General features: G+C 51.2%; 1 protein-coding gene across 5 annotated transcripts in view; it reads left to right on the top strand.

Annotated features, from left to right (window-relative positions):
* Window positions 1–26,421, top strand: part of fgd1 (FYVE, RhoGEF and PH domain containing 1) — a 63,279-nt gene that overhangs the window by 22,546 nt on the left and 14,312 nt on the right. For 4 of the 5 annotated variants that reach the window (XM_063034684.1, XM_063034688.1, XM_063034686.1 and 1 more), the window contains exons 2-14: window positions 3,341–3,520; window positions 4,029–4,200; window positions 5,390–5,936; window positions 7,821–7,910; window positions 8,288–8,436; window positions 10,263–10,419; window positions 12,503–12,641; window positions 15,233–15,291; window positions 16,094–16,240; window positions 16,390–16,482; window positions 17,233–17,312; window positions 18,879–18,909; window positions 19,563–19,661. In XM_063034684.1, the coding sequence (XP_062890754.1) occupies window positions 3,341–3,520; window positions 4,029–4,200; window positions 5,390–5,936; window positions 7,821–7,910; window positions 8,288–8,436; window positions 10,263–10,419; window positions 12,503–12,641; window positions 15,233–15,291; window positions 16,094–16,240; window positions 16,390–16,482; window positions 17,233–17,312; window positions 18,879–18,909; window positions 19,563–19,661 (1,943 nt within the window). The remainder of the gene's footprint in view (window positions 1–3,340; window positions 3,521–4,028; window positions 4,201–5,389; window positions 5,937–7,820; window positions 7,911–8,287; window positions 8,437–10,262; window positions 10,420–12,502; window positions 12,642–15,232; window positions 15,292–16,093; window positions 16,241–16,389; window positions 16,483–17,232; window positions 17,313–18,878; window positions 18,910–19,562; window positions 19,662–26,421) is intronic. The other variant, XM_063034685.1, reaches the window with a different exon arrangement.

The raw sequence follows: 26,421 nt of genomic DNA, 5'->3' as shown, positions 1-26,421 counted from the left end.
TCTGGATGGAGATGGGGGAGAAATCCCTTTGCCTGGCAGAGCGGGGAGACCTCTAAAGTTCTACCCCCTCCACTCGGAAGCTCGGAAGAAGGGGTGGGCCGTTTCAGACGGAGATATCCAATCTTGAGCGAAGTTTACGGGGCCCAATCCTTGAAATGGCTGCAAGGCTTCACAGGCCCAGACAGGCCTGTCACCCCTAGAAACTATTCTACAGGCATATGAATTCGCCATTGACACCACTGTTGTTGGCAGAATCCCAGAAGGTTGTGATGAGGTGTATGGCAGTGAGATAGATTGGCCGGTTGTATGGTGACATTCAGGAAGAGGAAGTTGGGAGAACGTACACCAGTCCTCGTCCAGGGGTCAGTGGTGGGAAGGGTGAGCAGCTTGAAGTTCCTGTGTGTTAACATCTCAGGATCTATCCCAGGCCTAACATATTGATGCAATTATGAAGAAGGCATGCCAGTGGCTACACTTCATCAGGAATTTGAGGAGATCTGGTAGGTCGCCAAAGAATCTTAACAACCCTCTGCAGATGCGCGGTGGAGAGCATTGGGACCGGTTGCGTCATCGCCTAGTGTGGAGGCTCCAGTGGGCAGGATCGAAAGAGGATGCAGATGGCTGTAGACTCTCGGCCATCGCTATCACAGGCACAACCCTCCCCACCATCGAAGAGATCTTCCAGAGTTGGTGATTCAGGAAGGTGCTATCCACCCCTAAGGACCCTCTCTATCTGGAACATGCCCTCTTCCGATTTCTACCATCAGGGAGGACGTACAGGAGCCTGAAGACAACACACTCATCATTTTAGGAAGAGCTTCTTGGGCAAGTAGCCAAGTGGTTAAGGCCTTCATCTAGTGATCTGAAGGTTGCTAGTTCGAGCCTCAGCTGTGGCAGCATGTTTGTGTCCTTGAGCAAGACACTTAACCACACATTGCTCTAGTGTCTGTGCGAGGAGTGGCGCCCCACACAGACTTCCACTCTGCACCTTGTAAGGCATGAAAATGCCCGACACAGGCTTCTGATGGTCTGAGTCGATGTTCCCTCCCTCCCTTCTTTCTCTCGGCCATTAGGTTTCTGAACGGTCCACGAACATTTGTTAACTCTTTTCTTTTTCACCAGTTATTAATTTTATGTGGGAGTATAGATCCATAATTTCCTGAACATGGTGTCACAGGTAGATGGGTCATAAAGAGAGCTTTTGGCCCTTTGGGCCCCATAAATCAAGGTTTTGAGAGTAGGAACTGAAATGTTCTATTGAAGATGTATAAGATACCAGCCAAACTTCGAGTATTGTGTGCAGTTCTGGTCAACCCTCCTACAGGAAAGATATCAGTAAGATTATAAGAGTATAGAGAAAATTTACAAGGATGTTACCAGGTCTTGAGGACCAGAGATATAGGGACTGGTTGAACTGGTTGGAACTGGAGTGCAGGAGAATGGAGGGAGAACTTGCAGGGGTGTACAAAATTATCAGGCTATTTGCACTGTGGTTGGGTGAGACTAGAACTGGAGGTCATAGGTTAAGGGTGAAAGGTGAAATATTTAAGTGGAGTCTGAGGAGGAACTTCTTCACTCAGAGGGTGGTGGATGGGGGATTCAATTTCATTTAAGACAGTGGTCCTCAACTTCCGGGCCGCGGGCCGATACCGGGCCGTGAAGCATGCAAGGGTGCAGCGGTAGCCAGAGCGTACCCAGCATATCTTTAAAAAAAAGCCGAAATAAACAAGCTAATTAATTAGGTGCCGCCCAGCACGTAAATGTCGGCCCAGATCAGAGGCGATTGCCGATTTCACTTGCTCTACGTGATGTTCACTCCTCTTTCCAGGGCGCTGGAACCTTTAGCTGTTCCATTGTTTGGTCAATTTAAATGCCAGCCCAGACAGGCTGAAAAGACAGGGCTGTCAGGATTGAGGTGACATGTTGAATCTACACAAACTTCTAATAACGTACAGGCGCTGCCGTGCTTTCTTTGTAATGACAGTTACGTGCTGGTCCCAGGACAGATCCTCTGACACTTCTCAGGGAGAGAAACGTCGATCCTTAAATGCCAAAGAATTTAAAGTTATTGACCCTCTCCACCTCAGTTCCTTGAATGAAGACTGACTTCTGGGCGGCACCTAATTAATTAGCTTGTTTATTTCGGCTTTTTTCTTAAAGATGTGCTGGGTGTGCTCCGGCTACCGCTGCACCCCTGCATGCTTCGCGGCCCGGAAGTTGGGGACCACTGATTTAAGAGAACTTTGGATGATAGGGGGTCAGAGAGAGGGATATAGTCCAGATGCAGGTTGATGGGACAAGATAGAAGACCCTGTTGGCACGGACTAGATGGGCTGAATGGTCTGTTTTGCTTTTTTATGACTCTAACAGTTCCCTAAAGGTTATCTGCAGGTTGAGTTGGTAGTACGGGAAAGCAAATGCAATGTTAGCATTCATTTCCAGAGGACTGGAATATAAAAACAAGGATGTAATGCTGGGAACAACAGGAATTCTGCAGATGCTGGAAATTCAAGCAACACACATAAAAGTTGCTGGTGAACGCAGCAGGCCAGGCAGCATCTCTAGGAAGAGGTGCAGTCGACGTTTCAGGCCGAGACCCTTTGTCAGGACGGTCCTGACGAAGGGTCTCGGCCTGAAACGTCGACTGCACCTCTTCCTAGAGATGCTGCCTGGCCTGCTGCATTCACCAGCAACTTTTATGTAATGCTGGGGCTTTATAAGACACTGGTCAAACCACATTTGGAGTATTGTGAGAGGATTTGGGCTCTGTACCTAACAAAAGATGCATTGGCATTGGAGAAGGTCCAGAGGAGGTTCACGAAAATAATCCTGGGAATGAAAGGGCTAATGTTTGATGGCTCTGGGCCTGTACTCACTTAAGTGTAGAAGATTGAGGTTGGGGGGGGGGCGACTCATTTAAATCTACCCAATATTGAGGCCCTAGACAGAGTGGATGTGGAGAGGATGTTCCCTATAGTGGGAGCATCTAAGACCAGAGGGAAGAGCCTCAGATTAGAGGCCAAGTCATTGGGTATATTTAAAGTGGAGGTTGATTGGTTCTTGAGTGTCAAAGATTATGGGGAGAAGGCAGGAGAGTGGGGTTGAGAGGGATGATAAATGGCGATGATGGAATGGTAGAGCAGTCTCGATGGGCTGAATGGCATAATTTTGCTCCATTGCCTTATGGTCTTACGGACTCTGTCTTTCTACTGTCCTGCTGCCACAAAAAGAACGAATTTGACAGCTAAGTTTGTGATAACAAACCTGATTGTGGTCCAAAGGCTCCAGCTAACTTTCGCTTTCTCTCCATTTCCCCCGACTGGTCCCGATTCTGATCCAGGGACGCCAGCCTCCCGATCGCTTGTGAAGAGCATGTCCCTGGACTCCAGCCCAGGACTGGATGCTCCGCGGGGAAAAGCCCAGGCTTCCGGCCTACCGGCCGCCGAGCACCCCTCACCAGTGAGGACGGTCGGGGAGAGGCCGTCTGCCAGCCACAGATCTGTGGGGGCGAAGCCGCAAGGTTTGAATTCGGAGGGGGTTGGGGGGGGGTGCGGTCTGGAGGGATTCGAGGCCTAACTCCGTGTCTCAGCCTTTGCTTGTGGTCATGTGACCTGTAATGTTTCTCCCTCATATTCCCAACCAGATGCTCCTCCTTTCCCATTTGCAAGTGGGAGGGGAGAGCGATTGTAGGGAGGGAGTGTTATGGAGACGGAGAAAGGTGTAGGGGAAGGAGGGGATGGGGGGGTCACAGAGACAGAGAAGCATCATGGAGATAGGGAGAGGCTTAGGGGAGTTGGGTTCACAGAGATGTGGAGGGACAAAGGGGTTGGTAGGCGGGGTTCTCGTTTGCAGGGGCATTGGGCAGAATGGTGCATGTTGTCGGGAAGGTGAGCGGGAGGCTTGGTGAGTGGTAGGGGCAAGGCGGTTGCTTGACGGAGCATGGGACGGAGGGAGGGGTGTGGGCTGATTGTCTCTGCCTCCCAACCCCACCCACCCTCTTTCTCTCTCTCTCCCCCCCCCCAACTCAGTGCCTCCGAAGCCAACGCACCTCCATCGCCCTTGGCGGACGGAGCCCATCCCGCCGGCGCCCTCCCGGCCGCTGCCCGCTGACCCCAGGGGCTCCCCTTCCACTCCCCAGGACGTCCTGAACCCCAGCCTCAGCCCGGCACGAGTCTCCTCCCTCATTGAGAAGTTCGAACGGTAAGGGGTCTGGCGGGGGTGGGAGGGGGAGGAGGGAAATAGTTTCCCCTCCCCCAAGGAAGGGGTTAAATCTGGGGGGGGGAGGTAATTCCTCCTCTGACAGAGGGGGTGAAATGTCCCCTAAAGGAGAGGAAAATCGTCCCTCTCAGAGGGGTGATAAATATATCTCTATAGAGAGGGGGGAAATCTTTTTCTATGTAGGTGGTAAATAGGTCCCCCCCCAAGGGAGGGGACAGATAGTTCTCCCAAGGGGAGAACTATTTATCTGACAGGGTTAAATCTTCTCCCACAGGAAGGGGGTGTAAAACTGTCCACAGAGAGGAGGGAGGGTTGAATCTTTACCCACCTGAAGGGGTATACCTTCCCCCATGGGGTATCTTCCCCTTCTGAGCGGGGGGGTAAATCCTCTCCAGAGAGAGAGGGCAAACACCCATAGAGAAAAAGGGTAAATTTTTCCCCCCAAAAGGGAGAGTGTCAACCCTCTGCACAATAAGCCCCCACGCAAGGGTGTAAGTCCTGCCCTGCAGAGGAAGAGGTGAGTCATTCCCCCCGAGTTGGGGGTAAACCTTACCCTACAAATCCTTCCCATGAAAGCAGTTGGTAAATCCTTGAACGTAGGGGGTGTATCGTTCACTCAAGGTGGGGTAAAACCCCCCGAGAGAGGGAATAGATCCCCTCAGAGGAAGGGAGTAAATACCTCCCCTGAGAGAAGATAAATCGCACCCCCCCCTTGAGGGTGAGGGGCATATTTTCTCAAGGGAGTGTGATAGGGCAAATTATTTCCCGAGGGAGGGGATAAATCGAGTACCTGTGAGTGGTGGTGCGTGAATTGACCCTAAAGAGGAGGCAGAAAGAGGTAAATTGCCTCCTGTCTATGTAAGGGGTCATCAGGGGTAAATGATTCCCTGAGCGAGAGGAGTTTGAGGAGTCAATCTTATCCTGATGGGAATGTGGCGGGAGGGTGGGGTTTGTTGAGGATGTAGTGTCCCCTAGGGGTGGATGGGGGAGGGGGTAAATCATTCCGCCTGCAGCTCAGGTGAAAGGGGTGCTTGGTGTGAACCTCTAAGCCCTATCGGTCAGTTTGGGGTGGTCTCTCCCCACTTGACCTTGGTGATCTGTGCCAGGTACACAATGGCTCTGAGGCTACGTCTCTAATGTCTGTGTTCCTCCTTCTCCCACCCTCCCACAGCGAAAATATCCCACTGGGGCCTGAGATATGCTGGTCGGGCCTGAGCCCAGCAGATGGAGGCTGTGTCGCCCCCGGCAACGGGTCAGGCCTGAAGGCCACCATGGTGGAGCGGCTCAACTCGCTGGAGTCCGGCATCAGCATGGACTTCGTGGAGGGTTCGGACGCTGGGAGCGGAGTGGGGCCAGAGGGCGGAGGGGCCTCCTCGTCCTGCTCCTCGGCCTCCTCTTCTTCTTCGGCCTCCTCATCCTCTTCCTCCATGCCTCCTCCCTCCGCCCCGTCCAAGAGGCCCAACCGGGACAGTGGCATCGGCAGCCTCAGCTCTCCAGGCATTGGCGATGAGGCATGTTTCGCTGGCGAGGAGGGCCTGCCTCAGCCCAGGGCCTCTCGCCCCTCTGGCCGTGACTCTGAGGGTGACAGCGACCTGGAGGAGGGGAGCGGGTACGAGGAGAAGGAAGAGGAGGAGGAGGAAGAGGAGTGCAAGGGTGATCGGGGTGAGGGGGACGGTGGAGTGGCCACTCCCGTGTTCGAGCGGCAGGATTCGGCTGAGGTGAGAGCCCTTCCTCCTCCTCTGCCTCCATTCCCATTTCTCCCTCCCCCTCACTCCCCTCCCTACTCCCTCCTCACCCCCTCATCGTCTCCTCACCCTTCTCCCCTCACCCCTTTTGCCTCCCCTCGCCCCCCCTCTCCTTAGTCCTCCTTCCCACCCCTCCTGCTTCCCATGACCCTTCCCCACCCTCCACCCCTCCTCCAGGTCTGTTGAAACAAATAAATGGTTCAGTAGAGGATTATCGAGGTCCTGTTCACGGACCGTTCAGAAAGCTGGTGGTGGCGGGTAGAAGCTGTTCCTGGAACGTTTAGTGTGCCTTCAGGCCTCTGTACCTCCTTCCTGATAGTAGCAATGAGCAGAGGGGCTGGCCTGGGTGGTGGGGGTCCTTAAGGCATCGTCTTTTGAAGATGTCCTCGATGGTGAGGAGGGGTTGGAGCATCTGAACCAGAGGGTGATGCAGCATGTCTGAATTCTACCGCTGTACATTACTCGAGCTGTGGGCCAACGACATCCTATTCATCTCGTGAGCTAATTTAGCCTGGGACCGTCAGGGTAAGAATTTCATGTAACAGGCCATTCCCCCCACCCCCCAGATTCTATCCCTCGCGCACACCGGTGAACAATTAACTCAATGGTCCCACACGTTCGCTGGGACGTGGGAAGGAACGAGTGACTGGGGGGAGGCCACAGGGTCCCGAGTAAGACAGGCAGACTCCACTTAGACAGCGGAGGGGAATGGACCGGGGTCCTAGGGGTTGTGGAGAGAGACAGGATAAGGACAGACAGAGAGGGGCTGTGGCTAACACTCTCCCTCCTCAATTCCTCTCCCTTGATATCTCTCTCATTCACCCTTCACCCTTTCTCCCCTCTCCCTCTCTCTCACACCCCTCTCCCTCTCTCTCACACCCCTCCCCCCTCTCTCACACCCCTCCCCCTCTCTCTCACACCCCTCCCCTCTCTCTCTCCTCCCCCTCTCTCTCCTCCCCCTCTCTCTCCTCCCCCTCTCTCTCCTCCCCCTCTCTCTCCTCCCCCTCTCTCTCCTCCCCCTCTCTCTCCTCCCCCCTCTCTCTCCCCCCTCTCTCTCTCCTCCCCCCTCTCTCTCCTCCCCCCTCTCTCTCTCCTCCCCCCTCTCTCTCTCCCCCCTCTCTCTCTCCTCCCCCCTCTCTCTCTCCTCCCCCCTCTCTCTCTCCTCCCCCCTCTCTCTCTCCTCCCCCCTCTCTCTCTCCTCCCCCCTCTCTCTCACTCCTCCCCCCTCTCTCACTCTCCCCTCTCCCTCATCCCCCTCCCTCATCCCCTCCCCTTCTCCCACATCCCCTCCCCTTCTCCCTCATCCCCTCACCCCCACCCCCTCACCCCTCCCCCTCTCTCTCACTCCTCCCCCTCACTTTCTTTCTCACACCCCTCCCCTCTCTCTCTCCTCCCCCTCTCTCTCCTCCCCCTCTCTCTCCTCCCCCTCTCTCTCTCCTCCCCCTCTCTCTCCTCCCCCTCTCTCTCTCCTCCCCCTCTCTCTCTCCTCCCCCTCTCTCTCTCCTCCCCCTCTCTCTCTCCCCCCTCTCTCTCTCCCCCCTCTCTCTCCTCCCCCCTCTCTCTCTCCTCCCCCTCTCTCTCTCCCCCCTCTCTCTCACTCCTCCCCCTCTCTCACTCTCCCCTCTCCCTCATCCCCCTCCCTCATCCCCTCCCCTTCTCCCACATTCCCTCCCCTTCTCCCACATTCCCTCCCCTTCTCCCACATCCCCTCCCCTTCTCCCTCATCCCCTCACCCCCACCCCCTCACCCCTCCCCCTCTCTCTCACTCCTCCCCCTCACTTTCTTTCTCTTCCTCTTTCCCCCTCTTTCCTCGCACTCTCCCTTGCTCCCCCTCCCCCTCCCCCGTTATTCCGATAGCTGACGATCCAACAGAAGGTGTACCAGATCGCCAATGAGCTGTTGATCACGGAGAAAGCTTACGTCTCCCGACTGTACCTGCTCGACAAGGTAAGGTGGTTCCCTCTTCTTCCTTGCTGCCCCTCCTGCCGTGTGGCGCTTCCTCCTCACCGCCCCTTCCACGGCAATACATCCCTCCTCACTGCCCCTCCTGCAGCACAGCACTCCCTCTGTACTGCCCCTCTCGTGGCATGACATCCCTCCTCACCGCCCCTCCCACAACGCTCCCTCCTCGCTGCCTCTCTCGCGGTGTGACATCCCTCCGCACCCTCCAGGGAGGTTGCTCCTTTGTTGCCTCCCCCTCACAACCCCTCCCGCTGTGCGGTACTCCCTCCTCACCACCCCTCCCGCGGATCTGAGCTCCCTCGCTGTCCTTCCAAGAGTGAACCCCTCCCTCCTACTTCCCCCCCCCACACCCCCACCCACAGGTGTTCTGCGCCCGGCTGATGGAGGAGGCTCGCTGCCGGAACTCTCTTCCCGAGGAGGTCGTCAACTCCATCTTCTCCAACATCTGCTCCATCCATCTCTTCCACCAGCAGTTCCTGCTGCCCGAGCTCGAGAGGAGGATGCTGGAGTGGTACGAGGGCCGAGGCTGGGAGGGAGGGGAGGGCAGGGGTGGACAACAGAGACATGGGGGTAGGGGAGGAAGGGTAAGCGAGGGATAGGGGGAGCTGACTTGAGTGGTTTCGGGAAGGAGGGACGGGGAGTGACGAGAGGTTGGGGGGGGCGCGGAGAGAGGAGTGGGAGAAGGTCGAGGGTAAGGAAAGGGGGAGGGAGGAAGGGGGTGAGGGGACTGAGGCTGGGAAATAGGAGCGAACAAGGATAGAGGAGCAATGGAGGAGGGGCGAGGGAAGGATGATGAGAAAGGGAGGGATAGAAAGGGGAAAGGGTGGAGAAATGGAGGGTTAGAGAGACAGGGGGAAGGAGGGAGTACTTGGGGCAACACAGTGGTGCAGACTGATGGTGGATGAGGGGTACAGCAGCAGAGAAGAGGAAGGGAGAGAGGGCAGACACAGCCAGGCTCATGCATGGTAAAAAGGCCGCTGTCAGGCTTAGGGGTATTTCGTTTCTGTCTCCCCATCCCCCCATCATCGAGGAAAAGGAGAAGCAGTCCAAATGAGGGCCTTTCCCAACTCAGTTGGCCCGCCCTGTTATGGTAACTTGAAGCCCCCACCGCTCCACCCCCCACCCCCCCGGTCCGTGGGTGTTAACCCCATCTCAGCCAGAGCAGGCCACTTCAATGCCACAAAGGCCTACTTATGGCCCCAGAGCAGACAGCTCTGGATACCTTCCCGAGGAATTTTAACCTCAGATTTTAAACACATTCCAGTCGATCCCACTGGGAATTTCCTCCGGCTGCCTTTTCCGAGAGCAGTCACAGCATTTTCTTTTGAGAGATTCGAAGGAGGCCCTCTGTCTCATTGGATTCACAGAGAAGGGGAGGGTTGCGGGGGAGGAGGGGGTCATGGAGAAGGGGAGGGGTGCAGTGCAGGAGGGGGACACAGAAATGGAGAGGTGTGTAAGGGAGGGAGGGGCTTATTGAGACGAGAGGTGTAGGGGAGGGAGGGGGTCACAGATGGGAGGGTTGTAGAGGAGGAAGGGGGTCACGGAGACAGAAGTGTGTAGGGGAGGGAGGGGGAAGGGGGTCACAGAGATGGGGAGGGGTTTAGGGGATGGAGGGTTCACAGAGACGGGGAGGGAGGGGTTCATGGAAATGGGGAGGGCTGTAGGGGATGGAGGGGTCACAGATGGCGAGGTGTGTAGGGGAGGGAGGGGCTTATTGAGATGAGAGGTGAAAGGGAGGGAGGGTGTCACAGAGACAGGGAGGTGGGTAGGGGAGGGAAGGGGTCACAGAGATGGGGGTGTAGGGGAGGTGGGGGTTCACAGAGATGGAGGGGGTCAGAGTCAGGGAGGGGTGCAGGGGAAGGGGAGGTCAGAGACAAGGAGGGCTAAAGGGGAGGGTGGAGGAGTCACAGAGATGAGGAGGGGTGCAGGGGAAGGGGAGGTCAGAGACAAGGAGGGCTAAAGGGGAGGGTGGAGGAGTCACAGAGATGAGGAGGGGTATAGGAGAGGGTGGGGGGTCACAGAGATGGGGAAGGATGTAGGGGAGGGAGAGGGTCCCAGGGACAGGGAGAGCTGTAGGGGAGACAGTGGGGGTGGTTCACAGAGATGGGGAGGAGTATAGGAGAGGGTGGCGGTCACAGAGATGGGGAGAGGTATAGGAGAGGGTGGGGGGGGTCACAGAGATGGGGAGGGAGAGGGTCCCAGGGGCAGGGAGAGCTGTAGGGGAGACGGTGGGGGTGGTTCACAGAGACGGAGTGGAGCATGACGACTGGAGGCCGTGTTGGAAGGCCCATTCGCGAACGTTGGTCTCCATTATTAACTCCTTCCCTCCCGTCACAGGGAGTCGAAACCGAGGATCGGAGACATCCTCCAGAAATTAGCTCCCTTCCTCAAGATGTATGGGGAGTACGTGAAGAACTTTGACAGAGCCATGGAACTGGTGAACATCTGGGTGGAGAAATCAGCTCATTTCAAGTCCACGCTACAAGATATCCAGGTAGGTGGTGTCCTCCTCCCCTGGGTCAGATCCCAGTCTGTAACCCACACCCAGGCATCTGTTATTCCATATATAAACCCCCTGAACCCCGGGATTGGACTCCAGCCTGTAACCCGCTCCCAGGGATCTGTTAATCTATATATAAACCTCCTGAACCCCGGGATTGGACCCCAGCCTGTAACCCACTCCCAGGGATCTGTTATTCTATATATAAACCCTTTGAACCCCTGGATTAGATCCCTGCCTGTAAACCTCCTGGGGATCAGTTCTTCTATAGATAATCCCCCAAACTCTTGGATTAATTCCCAGTCTGTAACCCACTCCCAGGGATTTGAAACTCCTTCCGAACCTCCGGATTAGATCCCAGCCTGTAATCCACTCCCAGGGATCTGTTATTCTATGAGGTTTGTCCATTATCATCGATGAAGGCCTCGACACCATTAGTACTTTTTATGAGGTCGAGTTGCTAGCTCGACATTCAACCCGGCACGGATGGAAAGCGTGCCCGGGAGTGGCCCGACTAGATTCGAACTTGGGAACCTTCGCTCTGGAGTCCAGTGCTGATGTCACTACGCCACCAGCCGGAGATGGTGTCGAGACTAGCGCGTGATTTGGATTTAAGTGAGGGAGAGTTGCGCAGCGCCAGCCTCACTCTCTCTTCCCAATTCCCACCTGGATCCAGTGACAAGACAGAGTCAAGATGGCTGGAGATGGGACTAGGTGCAGTGGATGACCGGGACGTCTTCTGCGCCTTGTCCTGCTCTACACGTTCCACGACGCTTGCAGAGACCGCCTTCTTGACCGTTGGACCTTCCATTGGTCTTGTCCGCTCAATCTGCCGGAGTCTGTCTTCACATGCTGAGATAGACAACTCCCTATCTCACCGAGGGTTTGAGACCCATCGGCTACCCTCACCTGGTTTAGCCGGCTTGTCGAAGCCATTGCCCGGGGCGCGGCTGCTGTCGCATGCAAACAGCTACGGGGAGCCGCAGGTGAGAGCTGAGTGCCAGGTGGGGACCAAAGGTGGACTAACCGCCTCGAAAAGGACGCGACATGTTCCCCCACCAGAGGCGCTACCCCCAGAATCCCTGGGTTATATGCCGACCTGCAACTCACTTCTAGAGATCTATATATAAACTGGTACAAAGATTCTATTGAAATCTGAAGAGCTGTGGAAGAGACATGCTTGTGACAGAAGAGGGTTTACGAATGTGGCAACCCCATGGGAAATGGATGGGAGAGAGGTGGGAGGTTCAGGACACTGGGGAAGGTGGTGTTCTACACTTTGGTCAGCTGAGTTTTCAGCCACCTGTATCTTCTCCTAGAACATAGAAGAGAGCAGAGGGACTGGCCACTGTGGGAGACATCCCTGATGATACTGTTGGCCTTCTTGAAACAATGCACTGTGCAGACCGATGGGAGGGAGTGATGAGATCTGTGAAAGACTGGGCAGCATTTAGCTGCTCCCCTCTGGTCCCAGGGCAGAATAACATCCAGATGTTATGACCGTCCCATCACTCACTCCCAGCACGAGACACAGAGTGAAGCTCCCTCCACACTGTCCCATCACAGACTCCCGGGGTCAGACACAGAGTGAAGCTCCCTCCACACGTCCCATCACACACTCCCGGGGTCAGACACAGAGTGAAACTCCCTCCACACCGTCCCATCACACACTCCCGGGGTCAGACAGAGAGTGAAACTCCCCCACACCGTCCCATCACACACTCCCAGGGTCAGACTCAGAGTGAAGCTCCCTCCGCACCGTCCCATCACACACTCCCGGGGTCAGACACAGAGTGAAGCTCCATCCACACCGTCCCATCACACACTCCCGGGGTCAGACACAGAGTGAAGCTCCCTCCACACCGTCCCATCACACACTCCCTGGGTCAGACACAGAGTGAAACTCCCTCCACACCATCCCATCACACACTCCCGGGGTCAGACACAGAGTGAAGCTCCCTCCACACCGTCCCATCACACACTCCCGGGGTCAGACGCAGAGTGAAGCTCGCTCTGCACCGTCCCATCACAGACTGCCATTTCTAACCGCTTTTCTTCCGTATGCCATCCCTCACAGAAGGATGAGCTGTGCGGAAACCTGACGCTACAGCATCACATGTTGGAGCCTGTGCAAAGGATCCCACGTTATGAGCTCCTCCTGAAGGACTACCTGAAAAAACTGCCCGAGGATTCGCCTGACCGCAAGGACTCAGAAAGTAGGGACAAGCACTTTCCCAATTCTCTTTTCCTGGTAGAATGAGGCTCTGACTGAAAGGGAAGTGTTAGGGTCCCGTTGGGATTGAATAGAAATGGGTGCTGTATTATTGGGAGTATGGACAGTGAGATTGAATGGAAAGGAGTGGGGTCCCATTGGGAGTGTGGACGGTGTGAATGGGAAGGGGTGGAGTCCCATTGGGAGTGTGGAAGGAAGGGACAGGGTCCCACTGGGAGTGTGGGTGGTGAGAGTGAATGGGGCGGGGTCTCATTGGGAATGCAAGTGGAGGGAATGAGTGAGAAGGGATGGGGTCTCATTGGGAATGTGGACATGTGGATGGTGGGAGTGAATGGGAAGGGTGGGTCCCATTGGGAGTGTGGGCAGTGGGAGTGAATGGGAAGGGGTGGGATCCCACTGGGAGTGTGGGCATGGGAGTGAATGGGAAGGGGTCTGGCCCATTGGGAGAGTACGCGGTAGGAGGTAATGGTCTATCCATGACAGTACATTACCCTCAATGCAGTGCACTGTAACATTTTATAAATAACCTCTTGTGTGACTCCCTATAAGTGTGATAGTCATAGTGTACCACAGCACAGAATCAAGCCCTTTGGCTCATCTAATCCATGCTGTTGTGGTCTTCTGTGTAGTCCATGGGCTCCCAACCTGGGCCCATGGAGTTCTGTTATTGGTAGGGGTCCATGGCGTAACAAAAGGAACCCCTGGTCTAGTCCCATCTATCTGCATCCAAACCATAGCCCTCCGTACCCCACTCATCCATGTGTCTATCAAAACCTCTCTGAATTGTTACAATTGAGCCCGTATTCATCACTTCTGCTGGGAACTCGTTCCACACTTGCGCCACCCACTGAATGAAGAAATTTGCCCTCAATTTCCCCTTCAGAATGTTTTTTTTGTTTGTTTTTTCACGCCATTCTCTGTAAACTCTACTTCTGGGGTTTCCTACCATTAACTGAGGGGTCTGTGGACCCCATGTTGGGAACCCTTGCTGTAGAGACTGTTCTGTGTGAAAATCCCAGGAGATTAGCAGCATCTGAGATACTCAAACCACCCCATCTGACACCAGCAATCATTCCACAGTGAAAGTCAGGTAGATGACATTTCTTCCTTATTCTGCTTTCTGGTCTGAAAAACAATTGAACCTCTTGACCATGTCGGCATGCTTTTATGCATTGAGTTGCTGCCACGTGATTGGCTGATTAGATATTTACAGTGTAGCTAATTAAGTGGCCACTGAGTGTACAATCCTTGCCAAATAAATTTTCTTTTCTTTGCAAAACTTGCTGAAACCTTTCTTTTTCAATCGCATCCTATTTTATTTTTTTTTCCTTAGCCACAACAAGGCCATTTTTTCTTCGCTTTAAAGAGAAATTGTAAATTAATTGTTAATTATTTCAAAATCAGCCATTTCTGATTAGCTGAGAGGTTTTGTTTACAGGTACTTTCTCAACCTTTCTGCAGCTTATGGATTGCTATAGATAGAGTTGGGTTCTGGACGAATTGGATTAAATCACATTTGGCTATGGATCTCTAGGAGGTTTGTGGTGACAAGATCATTGGGGAAATTTGAGGTGGAGGTGGTTAGCATGCAGAATGTGAGGGCAGAAAATGAGTCCTGGGGTAGATAGGAATGATGGCATAGAATAAAAAGAGTAGGGAGGCTATGCCTTATATTAGTTTGAGTTTATAGAACAATCACTCATATTATGATCACTCTTCCCCCAAATATTCTGCAAGACTTTCTGTTATATTATGATGACTCTTTCCCACCCAACATTCTTACTTATTATGATTATTCCCCCTCCCAAATTCTGTCACTCTTCTCTCCAAAATTCTGTTTTGTCTTGATCACTATTCCTCTTCCACCAACTCCTGTGACATTAAAATCACTCTTCCTTGCTGCCCAAAAATTTTGTGATATTATTATCACTCTTAACTCGCCCAAATTCTGTCATATTGAATCTCCTACACTCTAGAAGACTCTCAAATTAGGGTCACTCTCTGCCCTAAAATTCTGCTGTATTACTGCAAATCTGCCATTTTATGACCTTGCCCCCAAGAAATTTTGTCAAAGTATGATCACTGTTACCACCCTGCACTAAGTTCTGTAAAATCATGATTCACTTCTGTTCTACCCCCAATTTCTATCAAGTTATGATCATTCTTCCCTTTCCAAAGTCACACACATGGTGATCACCTTCCTGAAATTCTGTCATATTGTGATCACTCAGAACATTGGCAGAAAATCTTTTGTGTCATATTAAGATCACTCTTCCCCACAAACTTCATATATTCATCACTTTTCCTTCTCCCCTTAAAATGGAAATAGTGAGGAATCCTTTCTTGTTAGGCATTGCCATATTGTAAATTATCTTGACTCTCAACACATTGACTGAGGAAGTGTTTGAGAAGTCAGCAAAATCTTCCAACCCTGTAGCTGCCATTTTAATCAGCGCTGTCCAACAATTCCCATCGGGAATGGTTATTGACCTTAGAACGTGTACTGATGGTCTGCTGGCTAATAGTGCACATTGCTCGATTGTTACAGTAACTACTTGGTTTTGTTCTTTGCAGAATCTCTGGAGCTGATTTCAACGGCGGCTGATCATTCCAATGCCGCCATCCGTAAGATGGTGAGAGTTCGGGTCCTTCTGCGGATTGAAGACTGCATGAGAATGGGAAGGGGTGGGGTCCACTGGGAGAAAATGGAAATGGCAAGGGTCTGTTGTAAGTGTGTACTGTGGAAGTGAATGGGAAGATGTGGGATCCATTGGGTGTGCGCACGGTGGGAGTGAATGGGAAGGGGTGGGGTCCCGTTGGGGGTGTGGACGGTGGAGTGAACAAGAAGATGTGGGATCCATTGGGAGTGTGGAAAGTGGGAGTGAATGAGAAGGGGTAGGGTCCCTTTGGGAGTGTGGAGGGTGGGAGTGAATGGAAAGGGGTGGGGACTGATTGGGGGTGTGGAAGGTGGGACCAAATGGAAAGGAATGGCATCTATCCCATTGAGAGTGGGGATGGTGGGAATGAATGGGAACCAATAGATTCCCATTGGGAGTGAATAGGAAGGGATAGGTTCCTATTGGGAGTGTGGAAGGTGGCAGTGAATGGGAAGGGGTGGGGTCCATTGGGAATATGAACAGTAAGAGCAAATAGGAAGGTGTGGGATCCTATTAGTGAATGGGAAGGTGTGGGATCCTATTAGGAGTGAATGGGAACATTTGTATACATTGGGAGTGAATAGGAAGGGATAGATCCCTATTGGGAGTGTGGAAGGTGGCAGTGATCCTATTAGGAGTGAATAAGAAGGTGTGGGATACTATTAGGAGTCAATGGGAAAATCTGTATACATTGGGAGTGAATAGGAAGGGGAGGGCTCCGTTGAGAGCAAATGGGAAGGGGTATGCTGGTATCAGAAATGGCTCTTTGTTCCACCAGGAACGGATGCACAAGCTCCTCAAAGTCTACGAGCTGTTGGGGGGCGAAGAGGACATTGTGAACCCCACCAATGAGCTGATAAAGGAGGGTCACATCCTGAAACTCTCAGCCAAGAATGGGAGCACCCAGGACCGATACCTTATTCTGGTGAGTCTCCGTGTGTGTGTGTGTGTGTGTGTGTGTGTGTTGGGGGTTGGGGTGCGTGAGAGTCAGTAGTACCCTTGATTGTCCTTGGCCATCTGTCCTCCTCATTGCTGACGTGCTCATTGTGTGAATTCTTCCCCCCACCCCCACAGTTCAACAATCGGTTACTGTACTGTGTTCCCAAGCTGAGGCTGATTGGTCAGAAGTTCAGCGTCCGGGCACGGATTGACGTGGACGGCATGGAGGTAGGTCCTAACTGGAGGCTTCTTGGTTCCCTTTAGACACAGAGTGAAGCTCACTCCATACCATCCCATCACACACTCCCGGGGTCAGACACAGAGTGAAGCTCCCTCCACACCATCCCATCACACACTCCCAGGATCAGACACAGAGTGAAGCTCCCTTCACACCGTCCGATCACACACTCCCAGGATCAGACACAGAGTGAAGCTCCCTCCACACCGTCTGATCACACACTCCCAGGATCAGACACAGAGTGAAGCTCCCTCCACACCGTCCCATCACACACTCCCAGGATCAGACACAGAGTGAAGCTCCCTCCACACCGTCCCATCACACACTCCTGGTGTCAGACACAGAGTGAATCTCCCTCCACACCGTCCCATCACACGCTCCTGGGGTCAGACACAGAGTGAAGCTCCTTCCACACCGTCCCATCACACACTCCCAGGGTTAGATACAGAGTGAAACTCCCTCCACACCATCCTATCACACACTCCTGGTGTCAGACAGAGTTTCGCTCCCTCCACACCATCCCATCACACACTCCCCGGGATCAGACACAGAGTGAAACTCCCTCCACACCGTTCCATCACACACTCCCAGGGTCAGACACAGAGCGAAGCTCCCTCCACACATTCCCATCACACACTCCCAGGGTCAGACAGAGTTTAGCTTCCTCCGCACCGTCCCATCACATGCACCTTGTAAGGGTTACGAGCCCTCTCAGTGACCCATGTTTCCACACTCCACAGGTGAAGGAGACCAGTACACAGAACTCATGCCGGACGTTCCTCGTTTCTGGAAAACAGCGTTCCCTGGAATTACAGGCCAGGTATCCGCAGGGGAGTTGTGTTGCAGTCCGATCTCGAGATCCATTGCATTGCCACAGTGTTGATGTTGACGCAGGCTTGTCTGGGCCCCTCCCACCCAGCACCAATTCTCCCTCTTGGCTGGAGGACGTTCATCTGTTTCTTTCTCGCCAATCCATGAACATTCCACATGAAAGCATCGAAGGCAGGATTGAAAGGTTTACGAATGACACCAAAATTGTTGGTGTGGTGGATGGTGAACATTACCGAACGTTACAGCAGGACCTAGGTCAGTTGGGGAACTGGGCCAAGGAACGGCAGATGCAGTTTAACTCAGACAAGCGTGAGGTATTGTATTTTGGGAAGTTAGACCAGGACAAGGGTTACACAGTGAATGACAGCGCCCTGGGGAGTGCTGTAGAACAGACAGTTCCAGGGATCACAGGTGAAAGTGGTGTCACAGGTAGAAGGAGTTTGGTAATTTGGCCTTCGTCGGTCAGGACACTGAGTACAGGAGTTGGGACGTCCCGTTACACCTGTACAAGATGTCGGTGAGGCCGCACTCGGAGTATTGTGTGCAGTTCTGGTCGCCCAGCTATGGGAAGGATGTCATTAAACTGGAGAGGGGGCAGGAAAGATTCACCAGGATATTCCTGGGACTGGAGGGATTGAGTTGTAAGGAGAGGCTGTCAGACTGGGACTGTTTTCCCTAGAGTGAAGGACTCTGAGGGGTGACCTTATAGAGGTTTATAAAACCATGAGGGATGTAGATAAGGTGGATGGTCGCAGTCTTTTTCCCCGGGGGAGGGGAGTCTAAAACTAGAGGGACCAGGTTTAAGGTGAGAGGGGAGAGATTTAAAGGGGACCTGAGGGGCAACCTTTACACCCAGAGGGTGGTCGGTTTATGGAAGGAGCTGCCAGAGAAAGTGGCTGAGGCAGGTAAGTGAATGTTTTTTAAAAAACCATGTAGTTAGGTAGATGCAAGGTTCAGAGAGATGCAGGTCAAATGGGACTGGCTCAGGAAGCCACTTTGGTCATTTTTGCAGAAATGGGCCAAATGGCCTGTAGCGGTCTTAAGGAGTTTTATCTGCAAACATCTGCCGGTTGTCTAATTTCCCCTGGTCCTCGCTTGCGCCATTGAGACCAACCTTTGCCCCAAATTCTCCCACCCCACCCCCGATAATCCCTCTCCATTGATGCTGGAGAGAGAAAAAGCACTTGTCTGCTCCCCCCTTCCCGATGGGGCCCATCCCATCTGGAAACAGTGGAAACAGCCCAGTGCTGCTCTCTCTGTCTGTAACAAGACACTCTTCCCCTTGGGCCAGAGCTGTTTGCAATGCCTTCCGGGTACTTGCTCCCCAGGGGCCTGCATAAACCCTCTACACTGACAGCAGAAGGCATGTTGGTGGAAACTGAGGTAAACTCAAAAGGGCAGGGGTACTTAGGATGGAGAAGAGGGGCTGAGAGCGGGGGAGGGAAAGTGCTTTGACCATTCCAGAGTAAAAAAAAATCCCAAAGCATAGCAATAAGTTGGGAGTTAATTTTGGGAATCTCATTCTAATCAAGGATGTTACAATTACTCTTCACAGAACACAGGAAGAAAAGAAGGATTGGATTCAGGTAAGTCTCCCTCCACTCCTGGGGTCAGACACAGAGTGAAGCTCACTCCACACCGTTCCATCACAAACCCCCGGGGTCAGACACAGAGTGAAGCTCCCTCCACACCGTCCCATTACACACTCCTGGAGTCAGACACAGAGTGAAGCTCTCTCTACATAGTCCCTTCACACACCCCGGGGGTCAGACACAGAGTGAAGCTCCCTCCACACCGTCCCATCACACACTCCCGGGGTCAGACACAGAGTGAATCTCCCTCCACACCGTCCCATCACACACCCCGGGGGTCAGACACAGAGTGAAGCTCCCTCCACACTGTCCCATCACACACTCTCGGGATCAGACACAGAGTGAAGCTCCCTCCACACCGTCCCATCACACACTCCCGGGGTCAGACACAGAGTGAAGCTCTCTCTACATAGTCCCTTCACACACTCCCGGGGTCAGACACAGAGTGAAGCTCTCTCTACATAGTCCCTTCACACACTCCTGGGGCAGACACCGATTGAAGTTCCCTCTACCCCGTCCCATCACATAAAAGTGGTCTTAGTGACTGACAGGCTGCTTTATCGGGGTGGGGGGGGTAAGGTGAGGGTGGAGACTGGGAGCTTGAGGTGAATTCTGATCCATTGCCCCTCTGCACCACCCTCCACCAGGCGATCCAGGCAACAATTCGGAGACACGAGCAAACCCTGGAGACCTTCAAAGTGCTAAGCGGTTCACTCAGGGATGATGAGACACCTCCCGCGTCGCCAGTAAGTATGTGTGGGCTGGCTCCGCTGGTGGGGGTGGGGGCGTGCGTTGCATTGATGTATTTTTGTCCCAGTTACAGAGAAACTGTGAAAAGCTTTACGTCCATACAGACCATAATATAACTTGGAAGATGAGTAGCTTGGGTGGTTGATGGCTGGGTTCAGTTGTTCTCTGGTCTTGGCAATTTACTCGGAAACATCTTGTCACCCTGCGAGGAGACATCACCCATGCACTATTAATTGTGGTGTGTTCTCTGAACGCTTGGCCTTTATGTACTTATCAATCAGCTGATTGGACATCATTTCCGAAAGTTGGTTATGATGTGGGGAGGATATCTTGTCGCCAATGGGTTGTGTGGCGAACCTGCTGCATTGTGGTCTGGAATTTTGCCCATATTGGCTCATAAATAGGATCAAGATCTCTTATGTTTTTTTTTAATGAATTGTTTGCGGAAAACCACACTCCTAAGAATTCTCTTGCATGCCATGTATCTGCTTGCCCCGTGACTTCCACTGATGCTCAGTTGAATTTGTGCCCCCTTGATTTTCATGGGTAGAGACTAAGGAGAGCTGGTCACGCCACTTCACAGCCAGTTGATCTTCATGGATCCATGCAGATAGTTTTCTCTTGGTTTGGCCGACGCAATCTTTTACTGCAGTTTCCACATTGGATTTTGTAGACCAAGTTGATCTTATCCAATAGCTTGGCTGAAAGGGACACCACTGGGTTTGTCCAGCTCTGGGTTCATGCAGAAGTTGGAAAAGATGGTGTTGCTAATTGTAAACCCTAAAATTTGGGTCCATTATGTTGATGATAACTTTGTCATAGTAAAATGCAGTGAGTGAACTTATAAAGTAATCAATGATGTGTTCAATGTGTGTTTGAGCCTATCTGAGGGTAGGGCATTGTGTAATAACCCAAATCTTATTAGGGAGCTTAATGTAAAGGAACCTTTAGGAGGCTGTATGTCTATGAAGGTTCTCAGTCATCCAGGTCATTGTATATCAAGCTGCAGTAAATCAAGGCAACTGGACTTGCTGCGTTGTCTAGAAGATACTTTGCCACTCATCCGAAAGGCTTCTTCAATTCTGATCCATGATGGGTAGTTTTCAGGTTTCTAAACTTTGTGAGTTGTTTAAAGGTAAGGCAGTGACCTGAGGGTTGTTTAAGAGTTGTTGAGGTAATGAGAAGGTCATTAGTCTTAGCTTTGCATGAATAGAGGTGTGAACTGTTGTAGAGATGCCAGGGTAGAGATGCTAGGACTGCTCTGTAAGTAGCTGATAGGTGTTGTCATATCTCACCCCCTCTGTTCAGGGATAAGTTTTACAGTTTGACAAAGATGGTTTCTGTAACCTCTCTCTGAAACCATTTGTCCTCCATGTCCAAAATGTGCACATTGCGATAAACAAAGAAGTGTCCCTTGTCCTTTTAGGTGTAGATATACAGCCAAGTCTTAACCTGGATATGTGCTATCTAATGCAATAAGAATTGCAAAGATCTGTATATCAGCGAGGCAATACCACTTCACAAACAGATGGCCCAACATAGGAGGGCTAACACCTCAGGTCAAGCCTCAGCTATATATCTACGGAGTTTATAAATCGGAAAGCTATGCACCATGGATCAAAACTGAAGAAGCCTTTTGGATGAGTGGCGAAATGTCTTCTAGACAACACAGCAAGTCCAATCGCCTTGATTTATTACTGCTTGATATACTTAGGAGGCAGTGGTCATAATATGATTGAATTCAGACTGTAGTTTGAGAGGGAAAAAAAAGGCATCCGTTAGTCTTGCGAGACCATGGATCTGCACCTGGAAAGTCTTCACTCTCCAGGGCACAGGCCTGGGCAAGGCTGTATGGAAGAACAGCAGTTGTCTGTGCTGCAAGTCTCCCCTCTCCACGACACCGATGTTGTCCAAGGGAAGGGCATTAGGACCCATACAGCTTGGCACCAGTGTCGTTGCAGAGCAATGTGTGATTAAGTGTCTTGCTCAAGGATACAACATGCTCCCTTGGCTGGGGCTCGAACTCACAATCTTCAGGTCGCTAGTCCAATGCCTTAACCACTTGGCCATGTGCCCACTAGAGGGAGAAGCATAATTCACATTTATCAGTATTCAATGGAATAAAGGGAATTACAGTGGTGTGAGAGAGGAGCTTGCCCAAGTGGATTGGAGGAGGATACTGGTGGAGATGATGGCAGAGCAGAGATGGCTGATGTTTCTGAAAATAGTTCACAAGGCCTATAAGTTAGCAAAAGTGAGTGGAAAGTAGGATGATTGGGAAGCTTTTAAAATCCAACAAGAGGCAATGGAAACGAAGCTATAAGAAGGAAAAAGATGAAATTTGAGGGCAAACTAATCAATAATATAAAGCAGGATACTAAAATTTTTTTTCAGTTATGTAAAAGGGAAGTGAGAGTAGATATTGGACAACTGGAAAATGATTCTGGTGAGGTAGTGGGGGGGGGGAAACGACAAAGAAATGGCAGGTGAACTTAATGGGTACTTTGCATCAGTCTTCATTGTGAAAGACACTAGCAATGTGCCATTGCTGTTACAAAAGGAAAAGTACTAGGCAAACTCAAAGGTGGGTAAGTCACCTGGGCTAGATGGACTACGTCCCAGAGTCCTGAGAGAGGTTGTTAAAAAGATAACGGATGAATTGGTCATGATCTTTCAAGAATCACTTGATTCTGGCATGGTTCCGGAGGACTGGAAGATTGCAGATGTCACTCCACTCTTTAAGAAGGGAGGAAGGCAAAAGAAAGGAAATTATAGGCCAATCAACAGGAATTCTGCAGATGCTGGAAATTCAAGCAACACGCATCAAAGTTGCTGGTGAACGCAGCAGTCTCTCCGCGCAAAGTCGGCAGCCAGCATTCAGGCAGGTCATTATCACACAGCAAGCAATAATTATAACAATGAGAGTATCAGCCCATGCAGCAAATAAGACCCCCATGATCCTCCCTGCAACCACCCTAACCAGCCATCCCCCTTCCCTGAACCCTGCCTGAAATCATCCAATTGTTTCCTAATAGACCGAACGGCATGGGTCACGTTGTATGATTCGGGTGACATGGTGATACATTTGTCTCCGACTATTGCGCACACCCCTCCCTGTTGGGCCGACTGATAATCCACAGCATACCTGGTCTGCTGTGCGTAGAGTCACAACTCCACCAATTCTCTGTTAACAGCCTCTGGACCTTCCATCGTACTGTTCCCCAATGCCGCCAGCCCACAAATGATGTGGTTGTGGTTCGTCGTGGCCACGGTTCCTGCCGAGCTCCCTGGAGAGAGAGCACTCAGGAACCCATAGCCCACAGAAGAGCCCAGAGTAATGGGACTCCTCCAGTCAGCACAGAATTCTTTACTCGCGGCTCGAGCTGTCAGTCATTGTTAAACATGGGCAGCCTGGGGGCAGGGAACAGAAAGTGGTCCAATCGTTCCCACTGCAAAGAGGTTAGGCAGAGCGGTGGTAGCTGTAGTATAGGTGCCATTAAATAATAACACATATCCTCTCTTGGCCCTGTAGCAAGTATTTTTGTAACTCACTATTTTATCACACCACAAGTGCTTCTGTAGATATAGGGAGGAGTATTCAAAAGTCTTTGAACCTGCCGACACACGAGTTCCATTGCAATATCCACACACATACTGAGTTCCCTTAGACAGGGGCACGCACAGTTCGTCGATACATTCGCAAGAGAATATACCCTGGCTTATCCTACATCGGCGGTCCAGGCAAGTGTTCTTCAGGCAAGGTATCTCCCGGGCTACCATGGCAAGGACGCACCCCTCCCCTTCTCCCGCAAAACAGAAGGGATAATTCCCAATGCCCTTACCCGCATTCTCATCCCCATTCTCCAAAGACACTTTCCCCTGACCCCTCCTTACATCCTGCCCCTGATCTATCCTCCACTATTAAGTCATTTTCTGCCCAATTTAGCCCTGATGGGTTAGCAACAAACAATGCTTCCACAGATTGTACCAAAGGATAACATGCAGTACGGTTACCATGCAAACACATGTGAGCTTTATAAAATAAATTGTCCTTACAGGCTTACAGGCTTAATGCCATAGGGGCAATCATAATCGCGAAAGTCTTTTCAAACCTTTATTCCCTACTCATAGCATGCTATGGGGGAAGTTACAGGCTGATCTCCCAAAAGAGCCAGTCCAGAAACTGCCCCGGAATTACACAATTCTCCACAATTTATAATATTGATCAGGTAGCAGGAAATCTTACGATTACAAGTTTAGACAATATTAGAATCATTTCAATCACATGCTAAGATACAATTAGATATAAGATGATCATTGGTCAGTTAGCTATAATTATTTTAAGTCAAAGCTAGCCCATCAGTTCCCCATTCGGACCCCTTCCCCTTTTCTCAAGAACATTCTAGCACCTACACTATACTTCCCATATTTAGCTCTACCTTGAGCTGCTTCTGCAAGATCAGATAGTTCCTTATTTGAGCCTTTGCCTATCTCTAGAGAACAATGACCAGTACATCACCGGCTGCTGGGTAAAGCTTCCTTTTGACTGTCCAAAACAGTAAGCTAAGGCGCTTATAGTCATAGTCATACTTTATTGATCCCTGGGGAAATTGGTTTACGTTGCAGTTGCACCATAAATAAATAAATAGTAATAAATCCATAAATAATTAAATAGCAATATGTAAATTATGCCAGGAAATAAGTCCAGGACCAGCCTATTGGCTCAGGGTGTCTGACCCTCCAAGGGAGGAGTTGTAAAGTTTGATGGCCACAGGCAGGAATGACTTCCTATGACGCTCTGTGCTGCATCTTGGTGGAATGAGTCTCTGGCTGAATGTACTCCTGTGCCCAACCAGTACATTATGTAGTGGATGGGAGACATTGTCCAAGATGGCACGCAACTTGGACAGCATCCTCTTTTCAGACACCACCGTCAGAGAGTCCAATTCTATCCTCACAACATCACTGGCCTTACAAATGAGTTTGTTGATTCTATTGGTGTCTGCTACCCTCAGCTTGCTGCCCCAGCACACAACAGCAAACATGATCGCACTGGCCACCACAGACTTGTAGAACATCCTCAGCTCGTCCGGCAGATGTTAAAGGACCTCAGTCTCCTCAGGAAATAGAGACGGCTCTGACCCTTCTTGTAGACAGCCTCAGTGTTCTTTGACCAGTCCAGTTTATTGTCAATTCGTATCCCCAGGTATTTGTAATCCTCCCCATGTCCACACTGACCCCCTGGATGGAAACAGGGGTCACCAGTACCTTAGCTCTCCTCAGGTCTACTACCAGCTCCTTAGTCTTTTTCATATTAAGCTGCAGATAATTCTGCTCACACCATGTGACAAAGTTTCCTACCGTAACACCATGATGATTACAAGGTGATTGATTATAAGTTAATCATTGTCCTCTGTTTTTCCCCCCATTTACCTATCCCTTCATTCCATCACAATTTCAACATAACATCCCATCTCCTGTACTCAGTACTTTGATTTATGAAGGACAGTGTGTCAAAGGCATTCTTTATGACCCTATCTACCTGTGAAACCACTTTCAATGAATTATGGATCTGTATTCCTAGATCCCTTTGTTCCACCACGCTCCTCAGTGCCCTACCATTTACTGTGCAAGACCGACCCTGGTTGATGCTACCAAAATGCAACACCTCACGCTTGTCTGCATTAAATTCCATCCGCCATTTTTTCAGCCCATTTTTCCAGCTGGTCCAGATCCCAAACTTTGATAGTCTTCCTCACTGTCCACTAAACCTCCATTCTTGCTATCATCCTCAAATTTTCTGATCCAGTTCCCCATATTGTCATCCAGATCATTGATACAGATAACAAACAACAAAAGACCCAGCACTGATCCCAATGGCACACCACTAGTCACTGGCCTCCAGTCAGAGAGGCGACTCTCTACTACCGCTCTCCGGCTTCTCCCACAAAGCCAATGTCTAATCCAATTTATTACCTCATTCTGAATCCTGAGAGACTGAACCTTCTTGTCCAACCAAAGGCCTTGCTAAAGTCCATGTATGCAGCATTCACTGTCTTGCTTTCATCAACTTTGTAGTTAACTTCCTCGAAAAACTCCAGAAGATTGGTCAGACATGACCTGCCATGCTGACGTAATATCTTCCAATAACTTTCCCACGACTGATGTCAGGCTCACTGGCCTATAGTTCCCTGCTTTATTTTTAGAGCCTTTCTTGAGCAATGGAACAACGTTGGCAATCTTCCAATACTCTAGTACCATAAGACATAGGAGCAGAATTAGGCGATCTGGTACATTGAGTCTGCTCCTTCATTCAATCCTGGCTGATCCTTTTTCCTCCTCCTCTTCAACCCCAGTTTCTGGCCTTCTCCCCATAACCTTTGTTGCCATGTCCAATCAAGAACCTATCAATCTCTGCCTTAAATACACCCAATGACCTGGCCTCCACAGCTACATGTGGCAACAAATTCCACAAATTCACCACCCTTTAGCTGAAGAAACTTCTCTGCATCTCTGTTTTGAGAGGGCACCCCTCTATCCTGAGGCTGTGCTCTCTTGTCCTAGACTCTCCCACCATGGGAAACATCCTTTCCACATCTACGCTGTCTAGACTTTTCAACATTCAAAACGTTTCAATGAGATCCCCGCCTCATCCTTCTGAATTCCAGCGAGTACAGGCCCAGAGCCATCAAACGTTCCTTGTATGATAACCCTTTCGTTCATGGAATCATCCTTGTGAACCTCCTCTGGACCCTC

This window comes from Mobula hypostoma, chromosome 28 (genome assembly GCF_963921235.1).
Source record: "Mobula hypostoma chromosome 28, sMobHyp1.1, whole genome shotgun sequence".
NCBI lineage: Eukaryota > Metazoa > Chordata > Chondrichthyes > Myliobatiformes > Myliobatidae > Mobula > Mobula hypostoma.
This window is presented reverse-complemented; position numbering and strand designations above follow the sequence as displayed.